Here is an 18863-nt window from a genome sequence, read left to right as displayed (position 1 = left end):
GATAGCCTGGAACACCAACTTACCCAATTCATCAACGAGGTCACCACTGTCAACGAGACCGGTAACACGTCCGAGCCCGATGACGAGGAGGAACTGGACCCGGAGGGACCCGAATACCGCAAATTGGTGGTTCTGAAATACAGGCAGCGGCAAGCGATACCAATCGGATCGTCTCCGCCGATTTTTGTGACGGATACACCGACAATCGAAGACCCAAATGATGAAATATGGCACGAGGCCAGCGAACGAAGTGATGACGAGCAAACTCACCAATGAAAGTGTTTGAGATTCTTCAATATAACGTACACAAATCGTGGCCAGTGATGGCAATGTTTCTCAGAGACAAAAACGTCCTCGCAGCGGACGTCGTCGCGGTGCAGGAGCCATGGAAGAACGAACTACAACACACAACACATCAACCAGCGACGGCAACATTCCAGCTAATTTACCCACCAAAAGCAGCTGCCGGCGGATCAACCCAAGGCCAGGACGATCAGGTCCAAGCCCCGGATCTCCCCCAACCGGGAGTATGCCTGTTTGTGTCTAAAAGGCTTGACCCGAGCACTTGGTCGTGTCAGCTCGTCTCACAGGACTACCAGTTACTGAAGCTCAGAAAGGCTCATCAGGGCAGAGAGTGGAGAGATCTCTTCATACACAACATCTACAATAGGCCGGGCAACAATACCCTTAGACATCTAAGAAACGAGCTGTCAAAACGTCCCCATGGAGAACACATCATCCTTGGAGATATGAACGCGCATCACCCGAGATGGGGAGGATCAGGGACCAGGGCCGATCAAGAGGCCAAGCAACTCCTAGAGATCGCCAATGAATGGGGACTCGAGTTGACGACCCAACAAGGCAGACCAACCTGGTCTCGAAACGATCAGTCGTCAGTGATTGACCTCACCTTCATCACATCCAACCTTGTCAGCAGGCTTATCAATTGCGAGAGAGCGGATGACATCGAACATGCATCCGACCATTTCCCGATCAGAACTGTGCTGGATATTATTACACCAGTCGCCGTACAGCAGAAGAGAAGAAACTGGAGCGCAACTGATGATCAGAAACTTATCCAGAAGATCGAAGGAGGTCTACAGACAGGAGGCTTATACCAGGCAGATCCGCAAAAGATAGAAGCCACATGCCAGGAGCTGATGGGAGTGATACAGTCAGCAATCGAGGATTCAACCCCATGGGCAAAACCATCCGCATGGTCGAACCCCGACTTTGGCGACGAGTGTAAAGTTGCGGTCAAAGAAGTTCGTCGCCTCCGTCGCAGACATACGAAAACCAAAGACCCCTACGACTGGATGTGCTACTCGGAAGCACGCAACAAGAAAACGCGACTCGTCAAGAAAACCTTGTCAAGAGCGCACCGGCACCGAGTCCAGCAGGTCGTTGAAGATGGCCCACAGGGTATGTGGCGATTGGCTAAATGGGCAAGGAACCGAGACGGGGCCTACGAGAAGGGTATCACCCCTTCGCTGAAAATGCAAGATCCCCAAATACCTGGAACTCTCGCGGAAACAGTGGAACGAAAAGCAGAGGCATTCCGGATTGCCTTCTTCCCCGAACCGCCGCCAGCCGATCTATCCGACACAGACTCATTCCAGTACCCACAGCAGATCGAATTTCCAGCAGTCACCGCTCAGGAGATACAGGAGGCGGTGCGAGGAGCGAAAGCAGGGAAAGCACCCGGAGAAGACGGTATACCAAACTCTCTCTGGCACAAGCTTATCGAGATACCGGTGGTTCTAGAAACAGTGGTCCAGTTATTCAACGCATGCATAAAAACGGGCTACAACCCGTCACATTTCCAGCGCTCAATCACGGTGGTGCTCCGGAAGCAAGGCAAAAGCGACTACCAGCTCGCAAAATCTTTCAGACCCGTCGCGTTGCTGAACACGCTCGGGAAGTTTTTGGAGGCAGTTGTCGCGCGACGGATCAGCTACGCAGCAGAAACCAATGGCTTGCTCCCACGTAGCCATCTAGGCGGACGAAAGGGCATATCCACCGATCATGCTATCCACATTATCATCGACCGAATCAAAACCGCATGGGGAAAGGGCAAGCCAGTGGTATCCCTGCTGATGCTGGACGTGTCCGGAGCGTACGACAACGTCTCCCATGAACGTCTACTACACAACCTCAAAAAACGTCGCTTGGGACATTTCGTTCCCTGGGTGAGGGCCTTCTTGACCAATAGAAGCACAAGAATCCGTATGCCCGAGGGCACATCCGGCCGAATCCCGACGCCAACAGGCATCCCTCAAGGATCACCGATCTCACCCATTCTATATCTCATCTACAACGCAGACCTCGTTGAGAACTGCGCTAACGGTGTGAATAGCAACGGGTGGGTCGACGATGTTTGCTTCATGACAAAGGGAGACAGCGAACGCGAAACCATCAAGAAACTCAGAGCGGCATGCCGCAAAGCCGACCAATGGGCCGAGAAGCATGCATCAGTTTTTGACCCGAAGAAGTATGCACTCGTGCATTTTGTAAACACCAGGGAAGTCGACCCACAATACACATCGCTGTCTCTACGAGGGCACACCGTGAAAGCGACGAGGACAGCTGAGCGGTACCTAGGCTATTGGCTGGATCCGGGTCTAGAATTCCACCATCACCGCGAGAAAGCGGTGACCAAGGCCGGCGTCTCTCTCCACGCACTACGAAGCTTGGCGGGTTCAACGTGGGGAGCCTCACTCTATGCAATGCGGAAGATCTACCAAGCGGTGATCATCCCGCAGATGCTCTTTGGGGTTTCCGCGTGGTATCAACCTACGCTCATCAGTAATTACAAAGCACGCACAATCAGTCAGCCTTTCGCGGCAATACAAAAACAGGCAGCATGCCTGATCAGTGGGGCTTTCAAAAGTACGGCAGCCAAAGCACTGAATTCCGAGCTTCACCTACCGCCTATCTCTGTTCACATGAACCGACTGGTGAAAGAAACGGCCCTTCGACTACGAACAGGACCAGAGTTCGCTGTCCCACCAACGATGTTACGTCGCCGACCGGCAGATGAGAGAGACTGGGCTGGATGGACACCAATGGAGGCGCAAGCTTGGAAGGCGGGCGGATGTCTTACGGCTCCCCCGAATACTTTGACAAGAGGATGGGAGAGTCGAAAGGCATTCGTCCTGGCACCATGGCAAGCGCCACCAGAGGTGATCATCGAGGACAGAGAAGCTGCGGTTAACAATCACAACCAAATCCTGACGAGAGACCCAAGAGAAAGACCCTTGATTCTGTACACTGACGGGAGCGGAATTGATGGAAAGATCGGAGCGGCAGCGGTCGTGGGCCTTGAGGATCAACATGTTCACAGCCAGATGGGAGACGATATTACGTCCACCGTATATGCGGCAGAACTTCGAGCCATTGAGATGGCTCTTGAAATGGTTCTGGAAAGCACAGAGCCATGGGCTAAGCAGGCGAAGAACGGGATAGTCATCTTTGTAGACAGCCAAGCAGCGCTGAAGGCGCTGAGGCGACCGGGGATGCCGTCAGGACAGGTCTATCTAGCAGGATGCCTCGGCCTGATCCAGCGGCTTGCTGGCAGATGCGTCCGAGTTGAGCTCAGATGGATTCCTGCGCACCAAGGGGTCATTGGCAATGAGATTGTAGACCAACACGCAAAACAAGCAGCCCAAGAACCGGACGGCCTACAGAACCCTCACGATCGAGGTATATGCCTCGCAGCCGCAGCGAAACGGCGAATCCGCAGAGAAGCGAAGCTGGAGTGGGGCAGGACGTGGGCCAAGGAAACGACCAGTCGACCGACAAAACGCTTGATTGAAGCACCAACCAAGAAGACGCTAGAATACTGGTCGGGCCTGCGAAAAGCAACGGGCTCGATTCTGATGCAGCTTCGAACTGGGCGAATTGGCCTAGGGGCTTACCTGAATCGTATCAACCGACGCGAAACAGCGCGGTGTGACAGCGATCTTGGCAGCCAAACAGTAACACACGTCCTGCTGGAATGCCCCTCGCACCAGGACGAGCGAGACTGGATGAGAAGCGCTCTTTCCGACAAGGGAATTACTCTTAGTCGAGACGAACTCCTGACACGACCGGAGGCTCGCACGGCTGTGGCCGAATTCATGGCCAAGACCGGCCTCCTAGGCCAATTTCAGACAGTCGACCCTACGGCTCTGGGCGAGGAAGGGGACGACCAAGGAGCGGAGATAATGATCCCTTAGACAGTGTGACGGAAGAAGAAGTATTAGTATCAACGTTAATCTAGGCTAGTTCGAACATACCGCGTCACTAAGTAGTTGATGGATACTACCAGTACCCTTCTTCGGTAGTCGCTGTCGGCACCTTGGTCCATCAAGATGTTTCTGCATCGTTGACGTTCCAGTATGGTTCGTAGCTGGATGCGCAAGAACTGTACGGCAGTGATTGCATATAACCCCTGGCTTTCCATCTTTGGCATTTGCAACTTGCTGAAACCCTTCCCAGCACTTTGCACGACGGCTTCTAGGGCTTATATCCCAGTTAATCCGCTTCGATTTTCCGTAGTTAGTTTGAAGCCACCACTGAACGAATTCTGTAGACATCGCTGGTGTACAGATGATGAACTCGTTAATACGGTCGGGCTTGATTCGCGGAAGGGTATCTAGGGCCTGAGATGCCGCACGAATTTGAACTCGATTATTCGGAAGTTCAAGGGCTGAATCAAACTGGATCTCGGATTGGAAGTGACTCTGGCTTTCGCGTTGGGAGAGGGAATCGTCAGGGAGGAGGGATTGGAGCGCGTCTAGTGGTACCCCGTCTGTAGTTTGGAAGCTAGACGATGGATAGACTTCGGAGAGCTGAGACATAATGGATTTAGTAAACCAGAAGATAGTATATCAACTGAGGATGAAGATGATAGAGAACTTACTAATTTGTTTATACGAAAAGATGTTCAATGTTCTTGGGGTATCTGTTTGACCCTGTTGTATATGCTAGAATTGATGTATCGTTCTTTGTATCTCTTCGTATCCACCTATCGAGATCTTATTCGCTAGTATAGTAGATAACCCGAGAATTAACCCTCCCCGCACCTCAATACACCTCAAAGAGACCCTCAATTACCCCTGAACGCACCTCAATGCACCTCAATGCACCTCAATGCACCTCAATGCACCTCAATGCACCTCAATGCACCTCAATGCACCTCAATGCACCTCAATGCACCTCAATGCACCTCAATGCACCTCAAAGAGACCCTCAGTTTAAGAAAACATGTCGAACTGAGGGGTGATATTTTACCACTAAGGACAGAGTTATTCATCAAGTACCCATTCTCTCTTTGTCTCTGTATGGTAAACGGGGTACGTTCGGCATACCAGCGTCGTAACACGCTAGGAACGACTCCTGAGATCTGATAATGCTTCAACAGCAAGACCCAGATAGAACAACATCAATGCATCTCAATGGGACACCTCAATACTAGCACATACCAGTATCTGTCAATCCGACAAAACATTAAACAGGTATGGAGACCGTTTTTGGGCCCAAAAAACGAAGTCATCATATCACGTGACCATGTGACATTCACCAGAATGTCTAAGTCCAACAATCAGCATATTTAAACCGAATTTACGACCTAATCATATCATTTGACTTGAATTCTTGATAGCAATTTGATAGAAGAAGACTTAGCGGTTTCAATGGTATAAGAATGAGGGGATTTAAACTCTATATCTATAGCTTTCTTAAAAAATAGTAGTTCTAATCATGAAGATAAATATACTTTACAGTCTCTGCGATATATATATCCACAACTTTACATGCTGTTTTGCCGGTGACCTTCATTGACCACCTACCGCATCAATATTATTGAATATTACTTGAAATTCATATATGACCATGCCTGCTGTTTACTTTTGTATGATTATTACTTCATAATTCAACATGTTGATAGAGTATTCGATGAAATTTCGACTGGTTGACGGAACAGCTGTAAAAAACAGAGATGAATCATCCATTTTATCCAGCCAAAAGAGGAAAAGCGTCGAAAAATTATGCAAATGCGGGTTCATGCGGGTCGATGAGGGTTACCCTCCAGCGAACCTTCCGACCCTCAGGGTCGGTTGAGGTGCGAAAGTCTGCACCTGCACCTCCTGAGGTGCGGTGCAGGTTCTGAAATTTCGCACCGCGGGGAGGTGCAAAGCCAGGTCTAAAGTATGGCGGGTGGCATACTAGCTATTAAATTGAATTGAATTCCGAGGTTTCTGCCAGGCAGTATAAAAAAGTGGGTCCTAGGCCGAAGTACCGGAGGTCAAATACTAATGTTACACCACTGTAGCTGTGGTTATTGTAATTCAAAGTCGAACGTTCTGTACTGGTGACTCCCAGGTCGCGATCAGAGAGATGCAGATCTTTGTATCTTCTCACAAATTCAGCGATACGGTACGGCAAAAAATCAATATTGCTGGTTGGCGAGATATTGCGATCCCAGCCACACGCTATTTCCTCTGTGCGAGCGGTTTCTTCCCATCAAGTTGGACAAGACTAAGATGAGCCCTAGGTATGGTGATCCGCCCCACTACACCGCAAGTGTGGTTACCATTTCTAAAAATTATTTGAGGTAATGTTCATGCACAATGATAATCCCGATAGATATGAACCTGGCCGAGGATCTAGATAGAGAGATACCTTGCATGGCTGTATGGCCTTGACTTGCTATTATGAAACAAGCGCTTGAACCTAGCGGGGTTTTCCTGAAACCCAAGCATTTCAGCCTTGATTTCAGCCTTGATCTCATCCTTGATCTCATCCTTGATCTCATCCTTGATATCATCCTTGAGGCGTAGCGCATCATCCTCAAATACCTTCCAAGAATCATTGGCGACATCTTGTATTTCGAATCTACCATCCTCGATCTTTTCATCGACCTGTGCAAGATATTCGGTTTGTATGGTTTCGAATTCGTCAGAGATTTGATTACGGACAATCTCTTCGAAATTTGAGTCGCCTAGGTATTCAGGTATCGCGTTGCGCAAACGGTGAAGGATCTCGTCATGAAGATGCCCGGACATATTGACACCAAAGTCGTCAAACATCTTACAGACATGTCGTTCAAGCCCGGCTGGCAGTTTTTGATCCGTATTTTGTCGTAAAGCTAGCAGGTCACTGTGATTCGTTTGTCTAAGTGCTTCGATGATCGTCTCGTCAGTGGCGTCACGAAGTGCTTCTATGAGACGCGCGAGATTCCCATCATTGCTGCGACGAGGCGAAGCACGCTCAAAGTCGGTTTGGCGAATTGACGCGAGTGACGGTGAGAGGACACTCGGTGTATTTATTTCGGTGGGAGAGCCTGACCAAAGATCAGGAAACTCCAATGGGTGAAGCAGTCTTTTTCGGGTTCCATCGACAGATGAAGATGAGCCTGGATAAGATCAACAAGTTATCATTAGAAGACAAAGAACAAGAAGATACCTCTGCGCCGTTTCCCACCCTGGTCGGACACAGGCACCTCACATTGGGGATATGGGGGCAGATCCAGCTGCTCCGTCTGCGTGGGCATGGACGCCGCATAATCCGGGGGTCGAAAGTTGGGAAAGTTGCACAGATTACGAAACACATTCAAGCCTTCCTTTACCATATGATGGCTCTTGAAATCTTTTTGGCCAAGTTTTGGTAGAAGACTGCAAAGGCTTTTCAGGTCACTAAGCTCTTCACCCTGGAACTGCCGTTTGGCAATATGTAGATGCAGGTGTTTGGCTTCACAGATATCCGCAAATGCGTGGAGGTCCGAGTCTTGTGGATTGGCGAGGCATGAAAAGTCTATCCCGGCTGGACGTAGAATGTCTCCAGTGCTGCCGAGTTTCAGGCTCATCGTTGTGATGTTCGAAGCATCCCAGGAGGGAATATATGCAGGGTGCTCCTTGATTAAATCGAACGGGATCAGGCTATCGTTGCTTTGTGGAAATAGCTTACATGTCTCGATCGAATTCAGGGGGAAGTTCAATATCACCTGTGATTTGTTGCTCTGGTTAATAAGATCTGCTTCAATTAAAAGAGAAATGGACCCTTCTTGGTCGGTTTCATGATGGAAAACGCGAAGAAGTGCAATACAAAAAACACTCAAGTCAGGTGCATGAACGAGAACTTTTTTGTTGAAGCGCCTGGGCTTGTTTGGTGATGTGGTAGTCATTGTCGTTGGTAGTAATTCCGTTGTTGAATCGAGAAACGCTCTTGCCTGACCTTCGGAACATCGTTGGAGAGCCCTCGACCCACGGGAAATATCAGCTGAGTAAAGGGGTGAAAGCTCTTGCTGCCTGGTCACGAGCACAAGCCCGATCCTAAGTCGACGAGTAAAATCGTTGAATTTAGACCGTAATGGCAAGACTGGCGGCGAGGACAAAGAGCGGACACCGTCTTTACAGGACGATTTTAGAGGGTGATGGAGGGTGATGGAGGGTGATGGCGAGAAAGAGCGAAGGGAACGGGGAAGGGAGGCGGAAATGGGGAGGAAAGGGGAAGGCTGAGACGCAGGATTGAACCACGACACGTGACCGGCATTCTCCGGAAATATATATTCCCGCTTTCGAAATAACTAGTGTAACTCTCCATGTGCCAATCGGTACCTAACTTTAAGAGCAGAAACATAATCTGGACGAGCCAAGGTGGTTCCAGCTAAATATCTGGTCAATCAGGAGCACCAAACGATACGCCTCGTGGTTTCTGGATGGATTTCGCTGTCGCAGCTCGTCGTCGAAAGTTGATGATTTCGAGTCTCGCGCCAAGAGCGTGACGGTTTCCTAATCGAGATAGCGTAACGTGACGATTGTTTATTTGGGACTAGCGCTTGGCCATAAAAGGAGATTAAGATTGGGCTCGGCCAATCATACGGATTACATCTTTGAATCCCTGTCAAAATTGGTACGCGTTAGACCTCGCACCCGCCCGCGGGTCGGGCTGGTCTTTTGCCCGCCCTCACTATACGGCCCTCCAAACATTTTGAGGGCCGACAAACAAGACAAACATAGAAAGTCCTATGATTGCATAATTTATGCTGTTTCGACGGGAATTTATTTATTTATTTATTTATTCCTCAGGCTTTTCACGACCTTAGGTCGTATGTAGCCCCCTAGCTAGTGTGCACTGCTCCGTAGGGTATGTACATTTGATAGCGTCACCAATTCAGATCTTCCTCACGCTTCATTAGCCAACCGTCCCGTCTCCATTGCAAACGCGATAACGGTTTTGACAATCTTGATATCAGGTTTCCATGTTCTTCCACTCGGTTCACTCGCATCCTCTACAGTCCCAGGTTTACCTCCTAGCATCTGCGACAGACTACCGAAGTTCGGACCTGCGGCTTCAATCAGCGCGCGACGTTGTTCATTCCACCGTGTGCATTGAAGCAAGAAATGCGGGACTGTTTCACGCTCAATGCCACATTCGCACAAATCACTTTCGGCTTTGCCGATTCGGTGAAGATGTCCATTCAGCCGGGCATGTCCCGTGCGGAGTTGAGCTAGTATCGATGCTTTCTCCCGATCCAGACCATCATACAGCATCTTGGTGTGGGGACCTGGGAGCGCCGAATCCAGCTGGCGTGTAAACTGGCCAGTAGTCCACAGATGAAAGTTGTCCGTCTGGTGCTGTTTAGCATTCACCCGAGCCCATCGCAACGCCGACGCTCGGAGCTGGACTTGCGCCCAGGGCGGGGGGTTAACTTCGCAGTTCTCTTCTGTTGCTTCGCGTGCAAGGGTGTGTGCTCGTGTAGTATTCTCGCGGTCTTCATCAGTTGGTGGCTGTAGGCTGACCTTAGCCCCCATCTCCAACAGCTGGCCGACTGCGTCGGTGATCCTAATGATAAGAGCCTGTCCGCCTTGAAGATGCGGCTTCGCGAGCGAAAGCAGGACCGCAGGGTTGCTCACGACGATCATAACCTGGATTTTGTACGGTGACATCTGGATACGAGGGAGCATTGTCCTGACATACAAGACAGCCTCCAGCACCATCCCCAGCTGTGCGTAATGAGCATTGAGCGAGTCATCGTTGCCGACCGTCCGGTTTGACGAGACGATGTCGACTTGGTTAACGCGAACAACGAGCCCTGTTCCGACCAGACCATTGCGGACGCTGACACTGGTGAACAACCAGAGACGGGCATGGCTGGCCTCGTGCAACTCGTGCATGTTGGATCCGACGGTGGCAATCGACTCCCCGAGAGACCGTTGCCACGGATCTAGAGGGAAGGTTCGAATGACCTCCATGTCAGACAAGCATTGTGGTCCGTACTTCGCCAGTATTTTGAACGGCGACGGGTAACTCCCATCCTGCATTGTAGCCGCCGCTCGACAGGACCAGAAGGGATGGTCCTTTGGTAAGGTGTGGCAGACGATCCAATGCTTCAAGATGCGCGCTCGAAGGCGTACGACAGTCGGTTCAATCCCCGCTTCTGCTTCGGCGATGGCGAGGGCAGTGTTCCGGAACACGCCCACGATCGCCTGAGACGCGACCCGCTGGATGGCTTCGAACGGCCGTACGATTCCCGCCGCAACAGTAGCATCCTGTCGTATAGGGCACCACACCGATGCTGCGTAATCAATCTTCGACGCAACTGTGGAGCTGAAGAGCTGGCGAGCTACCGAAGGAGGCAAACCGCGCAGTCGTCTCAGTGCAAGCACGGCTTTCATTCCTTTATTCGCAGCCTTTCCGATTTGTGATTTGAATCGTAACCCCTGATCGAGTATCACGCCGAGAATTTTGACTTCAGGCACCGGGGCGACAGTCGCTCCATTCACTTGTAGCGGGACCGCGGGAAGTTGGCACTGCCGCGGGTTCCTCGTGAAGTGGATGAACGTTGTCTTCTCTGTCTCGAAAGCCGTGCCAGACTGCGCCGCCCATTCTAACGCTCGTGGGATGACTTTCTGCTGCAGTACGGCTGTACTCGTCTCAGCAGACGAGCCCGCCGTCCATCGTGTATAGTCGTAGACGAAAGCCATTGCTCCCTTTCGTCTGGTGATGGGGACATCCACCAGATTCGCATTCAGGAATAGAAAGAGAATAGGAGAGAGCGGCGAACCTTGCGGGAGGCCCGCGTGCTCGATGGCCATTTCTTCGGACTGGTACATATTTACGATGATCAACGCTCGTCGCGAGGAGCAGAAGCTGTCCACCCATCGGATTAGGACCTCTGGGATTCGTCGTTCTCGTAGCCTCCGCAGCAAGACCCCCCGGTCCACACCGTTGTATGCACCCTTGACATCAAAGCTACGAGACTAAGGACTTTGCCCTCGCGCCATGCATCGTGTATCTTTTCTATCAGGATGTTGAGCGCTTGTTCGCATGATCGCCTCCGGCGAGCCCCAAAATGATTCGGGGGCAGTAGCTGGTGTTTTTCGACGAGTGCTGAGATTCGGTTGGCGACGACTGCTTCTAGTACCTTTCCAAGCGTCGCTAACAGCGAGATAGGGCGGTATGATTTCGGCAACGATGGGTCACGTCCACCCTTGGGTATCACCACGATCTTAGCAACCTTCCAAGCGCTGGGGAAGTAGCCGAGTCGGAGTGACGCTTGAAGGAGTTCGACGACCCATTGTTTGACGGCAGGCCACATCTGTTGCCACACCACCACCGGCAGCCCGTCTGGTCCGGGGGCTTTCCACGACGCCATCCTCATCAGAGCCATTTCGATCTCGTGTTCAGTAATCATTTCCATCGGGAGGGCGTCCGGCAGCGACCTGTCTCGCGGCGGCTCATCCTGAATATTGGGCAGCGGAGGGAAGAAGGTTTCAAGGAGTATATGGGCCTTTCCCTGGTCATCATTGATCGTCTGATCACCTGAGCGCAGTGTGGGGACTATCCCCATGGATTGGTCTCCCGGCTGGAGGTATCGAGCCGCTTTCCAGATGTTGTCGGTGTTGTCGAGGAACCCTCTCCAATGCCGTCGCTTGGTATCACGGATTGCTCGGTGGTACTGTCTCCGTAGGTATAATGCCGTATCTTCCAGCGCAGCAAAGTCGGCTCCATATCGCCGGGCTTGCGTGCACCGATTTCGGGCCGATGTGTATGTGTCTCGCAATGCCGTTAACTTCGGAGTCCACCAGCGTTTGCCGTATGAGGATGGCCGCGCAACCGGGACTAGCTTGCGAATTGCTGAGCTGATCCTGCCAGTCAAGCGCCCTGCAGTCGCGTCCAGTTCCGAGCGGTCTGTAATATCTATGATCTCCGTCTCTAGGTCTCTCAACTCCCTGTTGATGTCGGCCCATGGAGCTTCACGGAATGAAAAGCGGGTTGTCGGGGGAAGCGTTGGTTGCGCTTCGGACTGGAAGTTTGTTTCAATTGCTCGGTGGTCTGATCCATGCTCAACGGGGTGGATGCGACACCGTGTGACCCGCCTGCTCAGATCTGTCGACGCAAGGACAAGGTCGATGGTCGACTGATATGGGCCTTCTTCTCGGGTGAAGATCCCTCGTGGCAGTAAGCTTGTTAGGCCCCAATCAGCCATGAGGAGCACAATTGGTTCCGCTTCACCCTGACGGTTCCGTGTTGCCACTTGATTTCCTCCCCAAAGCTGATCGTGGCGGTTGAAGTCTCCCACAATAAGGATATCAATATTGTCCCCATACTCGCACTGGACCCGTTGATGGGCCTCCCGGATTGCATCCAGCCCTTTAGTTAGTGCCCTAGTTCCTTCGCATCCTCTTCCTGGTGGGATATACACGGATATTGCTAGAGTTGGCGAGGGTGTAAGTAGCAGTACGGCAGCAATGTCAGCTGACGCAATGTCGATCTGTCTATGTGGGGAGGTCTTTTTGTTCACCCAGATCATACTACGGTGCGGCCTCAGCCCTCCGGATGGCGGGTGCCGCTGTGAGGGCCAGAGTGGTGTCCAATTAGCATGTGTATGGGAGCATACTGTGTCGTTCATCAGAAAAAGATATGGTTCCGAGATGATAAGCAGATCGCAGGATTGCAACGATCGGTCGTTCAGGAGACTCAGTTGGGTCTCTGGGCCCTTTCTCAGGTTGGCCTGCAGCACGCGCAAAACTCTACTGGCTACCATTGTGTAGAGAGTCTGTCCGTCTGGCTGTCATCTCCTGCTCCCGCTGGCGGATAACTTTCCACGCTTCGTCCCATTTCGGGCAGTTCCGGTCATTGACGGCGTGATTGCCCTGACAGGCAGCGCATTTGGTAGAATCGGATGTGCACTGCTCGACGCGATGGTGGCCTGCGCACTTGCCGCAAGCCTCGGTGTTTGGGCACCGGTCTTCCTTATGATTATACTGTTGACATTTGCGGCAACGCAGCGGTCGCTGTCGCTCATAGAACCTGTCCGAGAACGCTGCTTCTCCGCGGACGTGGACGATGCGACGACTGAGCAGGGCCTGTGCATCCGCCTGTGCAGCAAGGTAAATGGCCATGGATCCATAACGTTTCTTTCCACTTAGCCAGATGATTTTTTCTGATCTCCGTGACTTTGTTCTCCTCTTGGAGGGTGCTCAGGAAGTCCTCTCGCTGCGTCCCCGATGTCTCAAAGACACTTTCTCTCTTCACATCATTCACTTTGATAGGGAACCATTGCTCCCCTTGTAGTTTAGCCCCAGGCATGGCGTTCAGCCAGTGTGTAGCTCTTCGGAGGTTCGCAACACTTTCCTCCGAGCCGACAAAGACTTTGATCGTGGTTTTCGAGGTAGTTTTAACCCCCACAACGTCAACGCTCGCAGTAGTTGTCTCACCTTGAAGTGCTGTACGGATTTTCTCCCGTGTCTGCGCGGGGTCGTCTACCAGTGTCTTGGCCCCTTCTCCGGCGGAGCGTAGGTCCAATATTACAGCAGGGAGGCCGAGTCCCACACGCGCAGCCCGGGTGTTAGATGAAGCTAACGATGATTGCGAAACGATGGATGCCCAGCTTCTCCCTGGGCTGCTAACCTGAGTGCTCGGTGGTGAAGAGGAAACGTTCACCGACAGAAACTGGACGAGCTCTTTTAGACTAGCAATTTCCTTCTGCAGTCCATGGACCTCCTTTCGTGATTCTTCCAGTTCCTTGCGGTACAATGCGTTCTCGGTGGTGATCGCCGTCAGTGTCTTTGCGTATGCTTCTGACATGCGATCAACACGAATCATCAGTTCGTTGTTTGCCCGCAACAGCATTTGAAACTCGGTAGGCGGCTGCTCCGACCCTTTATCTGGTCCATTAGAAGCCTCCACTCGTCTTCTGCCTGCATCGTTCTCGTCTTCGCCCGCCACGGTCACTGGCACCTGGCGAACTAGGCCTGACCTCGTGGTGGGTAGAGCGAGTGCTGTATCGGGAGCGGGAGGGCCAGACGCGTCGTCGGACGCGTTCCCTCCGCGCTCGCTGCGCTTCCCCGGCATTTTGCCTCGCGGAAGAAGCTGGGTGAGGTTGATTAATAGATTTGGGAATACTTACCTTCCTTTTTTTTTTTCTCTGGTCGGGGGTCCTTTCGAAATGGGTTTCGTCTCGTTTAGGCATTCGTTCCGTCCGATGGTGAATTACGTAACCGTTTGTTATTCTGCTGAGTCATCGCGTTATGCAGAGAATTTATGCTGTTTTGGGCGGCTTTGGACACTTTTGGACACTTTGGGTAGTCCACGGACGGACACCTAGCCTTCAGTCCAAAGTAGGTCCAACCAAAATGTCCCTATGGACGGGTTTTGGGGAGGTCTAGCTGCTTTTCTTTACCACCTGTAACTTCGGACGGTAAGCTTCGTTACCCCTTCCCGTCCCTGGTTTTGTTGATGATTTGTTGAATGACCGAGAGTACTGACACTTTCAAAGCCAAGCGATAGTTACATTTCGACCTACCCGCCCTTGTGTTTGCGGTGACGGCAGCGGCAACTCATGCCAGACAGGTGTTTTCCCAGATGCTCATTGAATGAATGGAAACCGATCCCCATGGCGAGCATGGCATCCGCAATATCTTTGAGCGTTCAAATAATTCGGGATTCCAGATAGGTGTGAATTAGGGCGAGGTCACTGTGCACTTCCTCATGCCTATCGAAGAGATAAAAGAGACAAATACTAGGCCTGTAAGTCAACAGAAAAGCCCAGTCAATGATTCCGCTGGACCACTGGTATTATTGATTACATGGCCTCGAGCTGATGAGACCTTTTGGGTCTTGCCTTGGTCAATTCAGAAGCCGTTTTCATCGAAGTTATAAATATTTTTTGGTGCAATCTTGTACGAAATCATCGTAGCTTGTAGGCGATCGTACCATGAAACAAGAACACCAGGTTCAACAGGTGCATAGCGAGCCTTCTCTATCGATTCTTGATTCAGATGCTTGAATCGTGGTGGTAAGCGACCGATAAATTCATATCCCCAGTTTCTTCCCCGGTGTACGGGATGGATCATAGCGCTGCCTAATTTGCTGAGCACAGGACAGAATATGGAAGACAGACAGCGGAGAGTAAGCAGCACCAAGTTTATCAATCCATAGTATTACTGCCTTCTCTTGGTCGGATTAAGTGCTTTATTGGGCCCATCACGCTTATTTCTTGATTTGTTTCCATCATTACGGCGTTTCAGGGTGTTGCGATTAACGCCGTATTTCCGGGCGAGGGCTGTGACGTTCGGCTTCAAAGTTGAATGGTATGCAGATATAGCATTACCAATTCTTTCTTCCAAATTTGGATCCATAATATTGGAAATCAAGGTTGTTACAGAATTTTGAAGTTGGTGGGATGAAAAAGATGTCCATTAGACCCGGGAACCCGTACTACGCGAAGGTGTACAGGTTCGACGGCCCATTTACATCAATTCCTCATCCTGTCACGCATACTTAAGGAACACACACTAATTGTATCTTACCACGGTACAACTACCCCTATGGGCTAGAAATCGGAACACCAGTCATGAGCGAGGCAATAACCTTAGGGCCCAAAACGTCTTCAAAGTTGACCCAAGACATGAACTGCTCAGACCTGCCACCGTCATCTTTGGCTATCTCCTGAATTGGAGTTTTGTTCTTGCAAAAAATTTTAAGTTCCTTGCAAGCCACATCACCGTTTTTCTGCAGATACGCCTGCATGATATCGCCACAGCTTACAACAATTCGACTGGTTATCTGACGACCATCGTTCTTGGGCATCATTCCCATGCCCTTTGCATTCTGTGCAGAACCTCGTGCAACATGATGAACCAGTATCACAATATTCGAAATAAAAGACTCATCAGGCATGTAATCGGGAGTGAAATACTGCACGAACTTATGGTGCTCCTTCGCCTTGATCTCTCTGAGCAACTCCAAAGAGCGCTTATGCATGCCGAAGTAATTAAACAAAATCACAGGCTCTTCTTCGAATAATCTGCTCTTAACGAGGGCGAGGAGTTGAATCGTGCCGATGTGGTGAGTGTCGGCCCACTTTCGTTGGAGCAGGTTCTGAGGATTCGTAGGCTGAATCTTCTTGCTGGTGGCTTCGAGGCTGGACTCCTGTGATAGCGTGTCCAAAACCTTATCGATGTTTTTGATTCCTTCTTCTTCTTTCTGAAGGCCAATGACATACTGGCCACAGAACAGGTTCGCAACAGTAGTGGTTGGCTCAAGGATTCTGGAATTCTTTCCGTTGGGACGTTGAAAGTCGCTCCTGTTGCGCGAATCGCGAGCAAACTTGGTAGCCGACGATATGCCAGTCGCAAGCTCAAGCCTATTCAGCGACTCGCTAGCATTATTTGGTCGGCTACCGATGAAAATATGAGATTCGCCATGTATTTTTATGAACGCTTCCATGTCAGGCCAGCTCAAATGCGCGTACGTCGGTGTTTGCTTGACAAGATTGTACAAAAATGCTAATTGTTGGACATCGTACCATTGTGTCACAAGCTGTTGGCCGACGGATTGCATCCTCATGTTGATATGGAACATATTCACACCACAAAGGATAGCATGCTGGGAGAATAACGCATGTTTTTCGGGAACATGACCTTGGGGAAGAACATTAACTTTCACCACGTAGATGGGATCCTCAATTATGCAAGACTCCACCGTTGAGTGCAAATCCTTAATCTCTTCGTCTCCTTCCTTTGGCCAGAACTTTGGCTGGGGGTGTGATTTAGAGAGATTCAAATATTCCGCGATTGTTCTCTGAATTCGCAGCCCAGACATGCGAAGGTCTTGGAATGCACCCAGATGGCTGTGGCGCATGAGATGATGAACATCAAGCAGAATCTGAGATGCAAAGCAGAGCCATGGAGTAACCGTTTTGGTTTTACAAAACTCCACCAGTCCCCTGGTAAGCACATCTGAGGCAGGCATTTGGATGTTATAACCGATGATGCAGAATTCTGGCAGCAGCTGAAGCAAAATGATTTTGTCTTCATTAAATTTCTGGCCCACGGGCATCTTTTCTCTGTTTGCCCTGGGGTCATAATTACCGAAGTACCCTTTTTTGAAAACAGGCAGGTCGATCTGATGCAGAACATCTGCGAATGAGTTCAGGAGAACCAGGGTTGGGAAGTAGCACCATTCAGCTACATCTGCCATGTCTCTGTTGTATGGCAGGCCGATATCAACGGATGGAGTCGGCATGATGCCTCGGCTCATGCAGGAAGCGTTGAAAACCACTCGCTGGAGGCTATCCGAAGGGGTGCCATAACTGTCATAGTCGTCCATTACCTCCTGTACAAGATCACGCGCAAGCTGCAAGGCACCATCGGTCACAACAGCAGCATTCATGAGATCAATCTTCTTATCGCGATACTCTGACCAAGTCTGAGAAATGAATGCCCGCATATTATGCAGATCCCGGAACAAGCAGAGTGTCTTGAATAACGTATATGCCAATACTGCGTCCGCTGCGTCTTTCTCTTCCTCTTCATTTTCGACAAGCTCCACCTGGACAATTTGCTGGGATTCGGGAGACGCGTATTGGCTCAGCTCCGATTCTTGAGGTTCCTCGACCGTGAGGACAGCGAATCTGTTAAGAAACATGTCAAGTTCGGCGTCATCTCCATCGTAGTCAGCTTCCGGAGGTGGTTTCCGAGCATCTTGATTGGCAGATTCGCTAACCTTCCACTTCAGGGTTTCGCAAACCTTCTCTAGCGCGGAGATAAAATGTTCGTGGCGCTTATTATCCTCGGAATCACCCTGACCCAAGAACCAAGATGTGACCTGTCGCCTCAGTTTGATGGCTCGTTTGGCAATGACAAGAATTTGCCTCGGCACAACAAGGGTCGACTTGGCAACGACTTCAGCGAGCATTTGAAGTTCCTTGATGGTGGCATTGTACTGAATAGGCTCAGTGGAAGCATTTGCCCCATCATTCTTGCTCTTGGCTTTGGACTTTCCCTTTCCCTTCCCCTTTTTCAATGAAGAGGGGATTGAAGCGAGGCCGTCCGGTCGGTGACCACATTTGGTAGCTGCCTCGAGTAACCAGGTTGCAAAGCTGTTTGTATCATCCTTGTAGCGTGTGTAGCTGCTTTGCAGGTATTTGGGCAACATGACGATCGTTCGGAGTTGGGTGTTGAGAATGGAGGCATTTGCAGCGGATGAAACTGGCTACTGGAGGTTGGGGTGCGGATACTTGGGCACCAACTTTTGCTACCCGGGCACCAAAAATCTTAACGTATTTCCCGGTCGGGCTGCGCACCCGGCCGAGCTGCGCACCCCACCAAAAACGCGTCAATTAATTAGACCTTCCTTCTTTAACCACCTACTATGCCACCAATTCGCACGCAATCCTCTCGAAATTCAATTGGACAAGAGGGTAGGATCTTATTAGCTATTCAGGCTATTCAGAATCACGAAATCTCCTCTATACGCGAAGCAGCGCGGCGTTTCAATGTACCCGAATCAACCCTTCGTACGCGTTAGGCTGCGGCAACATCCTCAATATCCACGGATATCCACATATCCTCTCCGCAGATTGCGGATATAGT

General features: G+C 50.7%; 4 protein-coding genes across 4 annotated transcripts; all 4 read right to left on the bottom strand.

The window, feature by feature from the left end:
• Positions 1 to 6647: 6647 nt before the first annotated feature.
• N7508_007431 (uncharacterized protein) lies at positions 6648 to 7534 on the bottom strand (the record flags this gene model as incomplete). Its single annotated transcript, XM_058465495.1, has 2 exons — positions 6648 to 7396; positions 7447 to 7534. 2 exons carry the CDS (start codon positions 7532 to 7534, stop codon positions 6648 to 6650), a joined length of 837 nt encoding a protein of 278 aa, XP_058317897.1.
• Positions 7535 to 9164: 1630 nt separating this feature from the next.
• N7508_007430 (exonuclease/endonuclease/phosphatase family protein) lies at positions 9165 to 13030 on the bottom strand (the record flags this gene model as incomplete). Its single annotated transcript, XM_058465494.1, has 2 exons — positions 9165 to 10635; positions 11538 to 13030. The coding sequence occupies 2 exons, from the start codon at positions 13028 to 13030 to the stop codon at positions 9165 to 9167; spliced, it is 2964 nt and encodes a 987-aa protein (XP_058317896.1).
• Positions 13031 to 13287: 257 nt separating this feature from the next.
• N7508_007429 (uncharacterized protein) lies at positions 13288 to 14340 on the bottom strand (the record flags this gene model as incomplete). Its single annotated transcript, XM_058465493.1, has 1 exon — positions 13288 to 14340. The coding sequence occupies one exon, from the start codon at positions 14338 to 14340 to the stop codon at positions 13288 to 13290; it is 1053 nt and encodes a 350-aa protein (XP_058317895.1).
• Positions 14341 to 15813: 1473 nt separating this feature from the next.
• N7508_007428 (uncharacterized protein) lies at positions 15814 to 18426 on the bottom strand (the record flags this gene model as incomplete). The annotated part of the gene is made up of 1 exon (XM_058465492.1): positions 15814 to 18426. The coding sequence occupies one exon, from the start codon at positions 18424 to 18426 to the stop codon at positions 15814 to 15816; it is 2613 nt and encodes an 870-aa protein (XP_058317894.1).
• Between the last annotated feature and the right edge of the window lie 437 nt (positions 18427 to 18863).

The sequence above is a fragment of the Penicillium antarcticum genome (genome assembly GCF_028974205.1).
Source record: "Penicillium antarcticum strain IBT 31339 chromosome Unknown utg000007l_segment0_segment0, whole genome shotgun sequence".
Taxonomy (NCBI): domain Eukaryota; kingdom Fungi; phylum Ascomycota; class Eurotiomycetes; order Eurotiales; family Aspergillaceae; genus Penicillium; species Penicillium antarcticum.
Note: the sequence above shows the minus strand (reverse complement) of the source record. Positions and strands in the feature narration are given on the sequence as shown.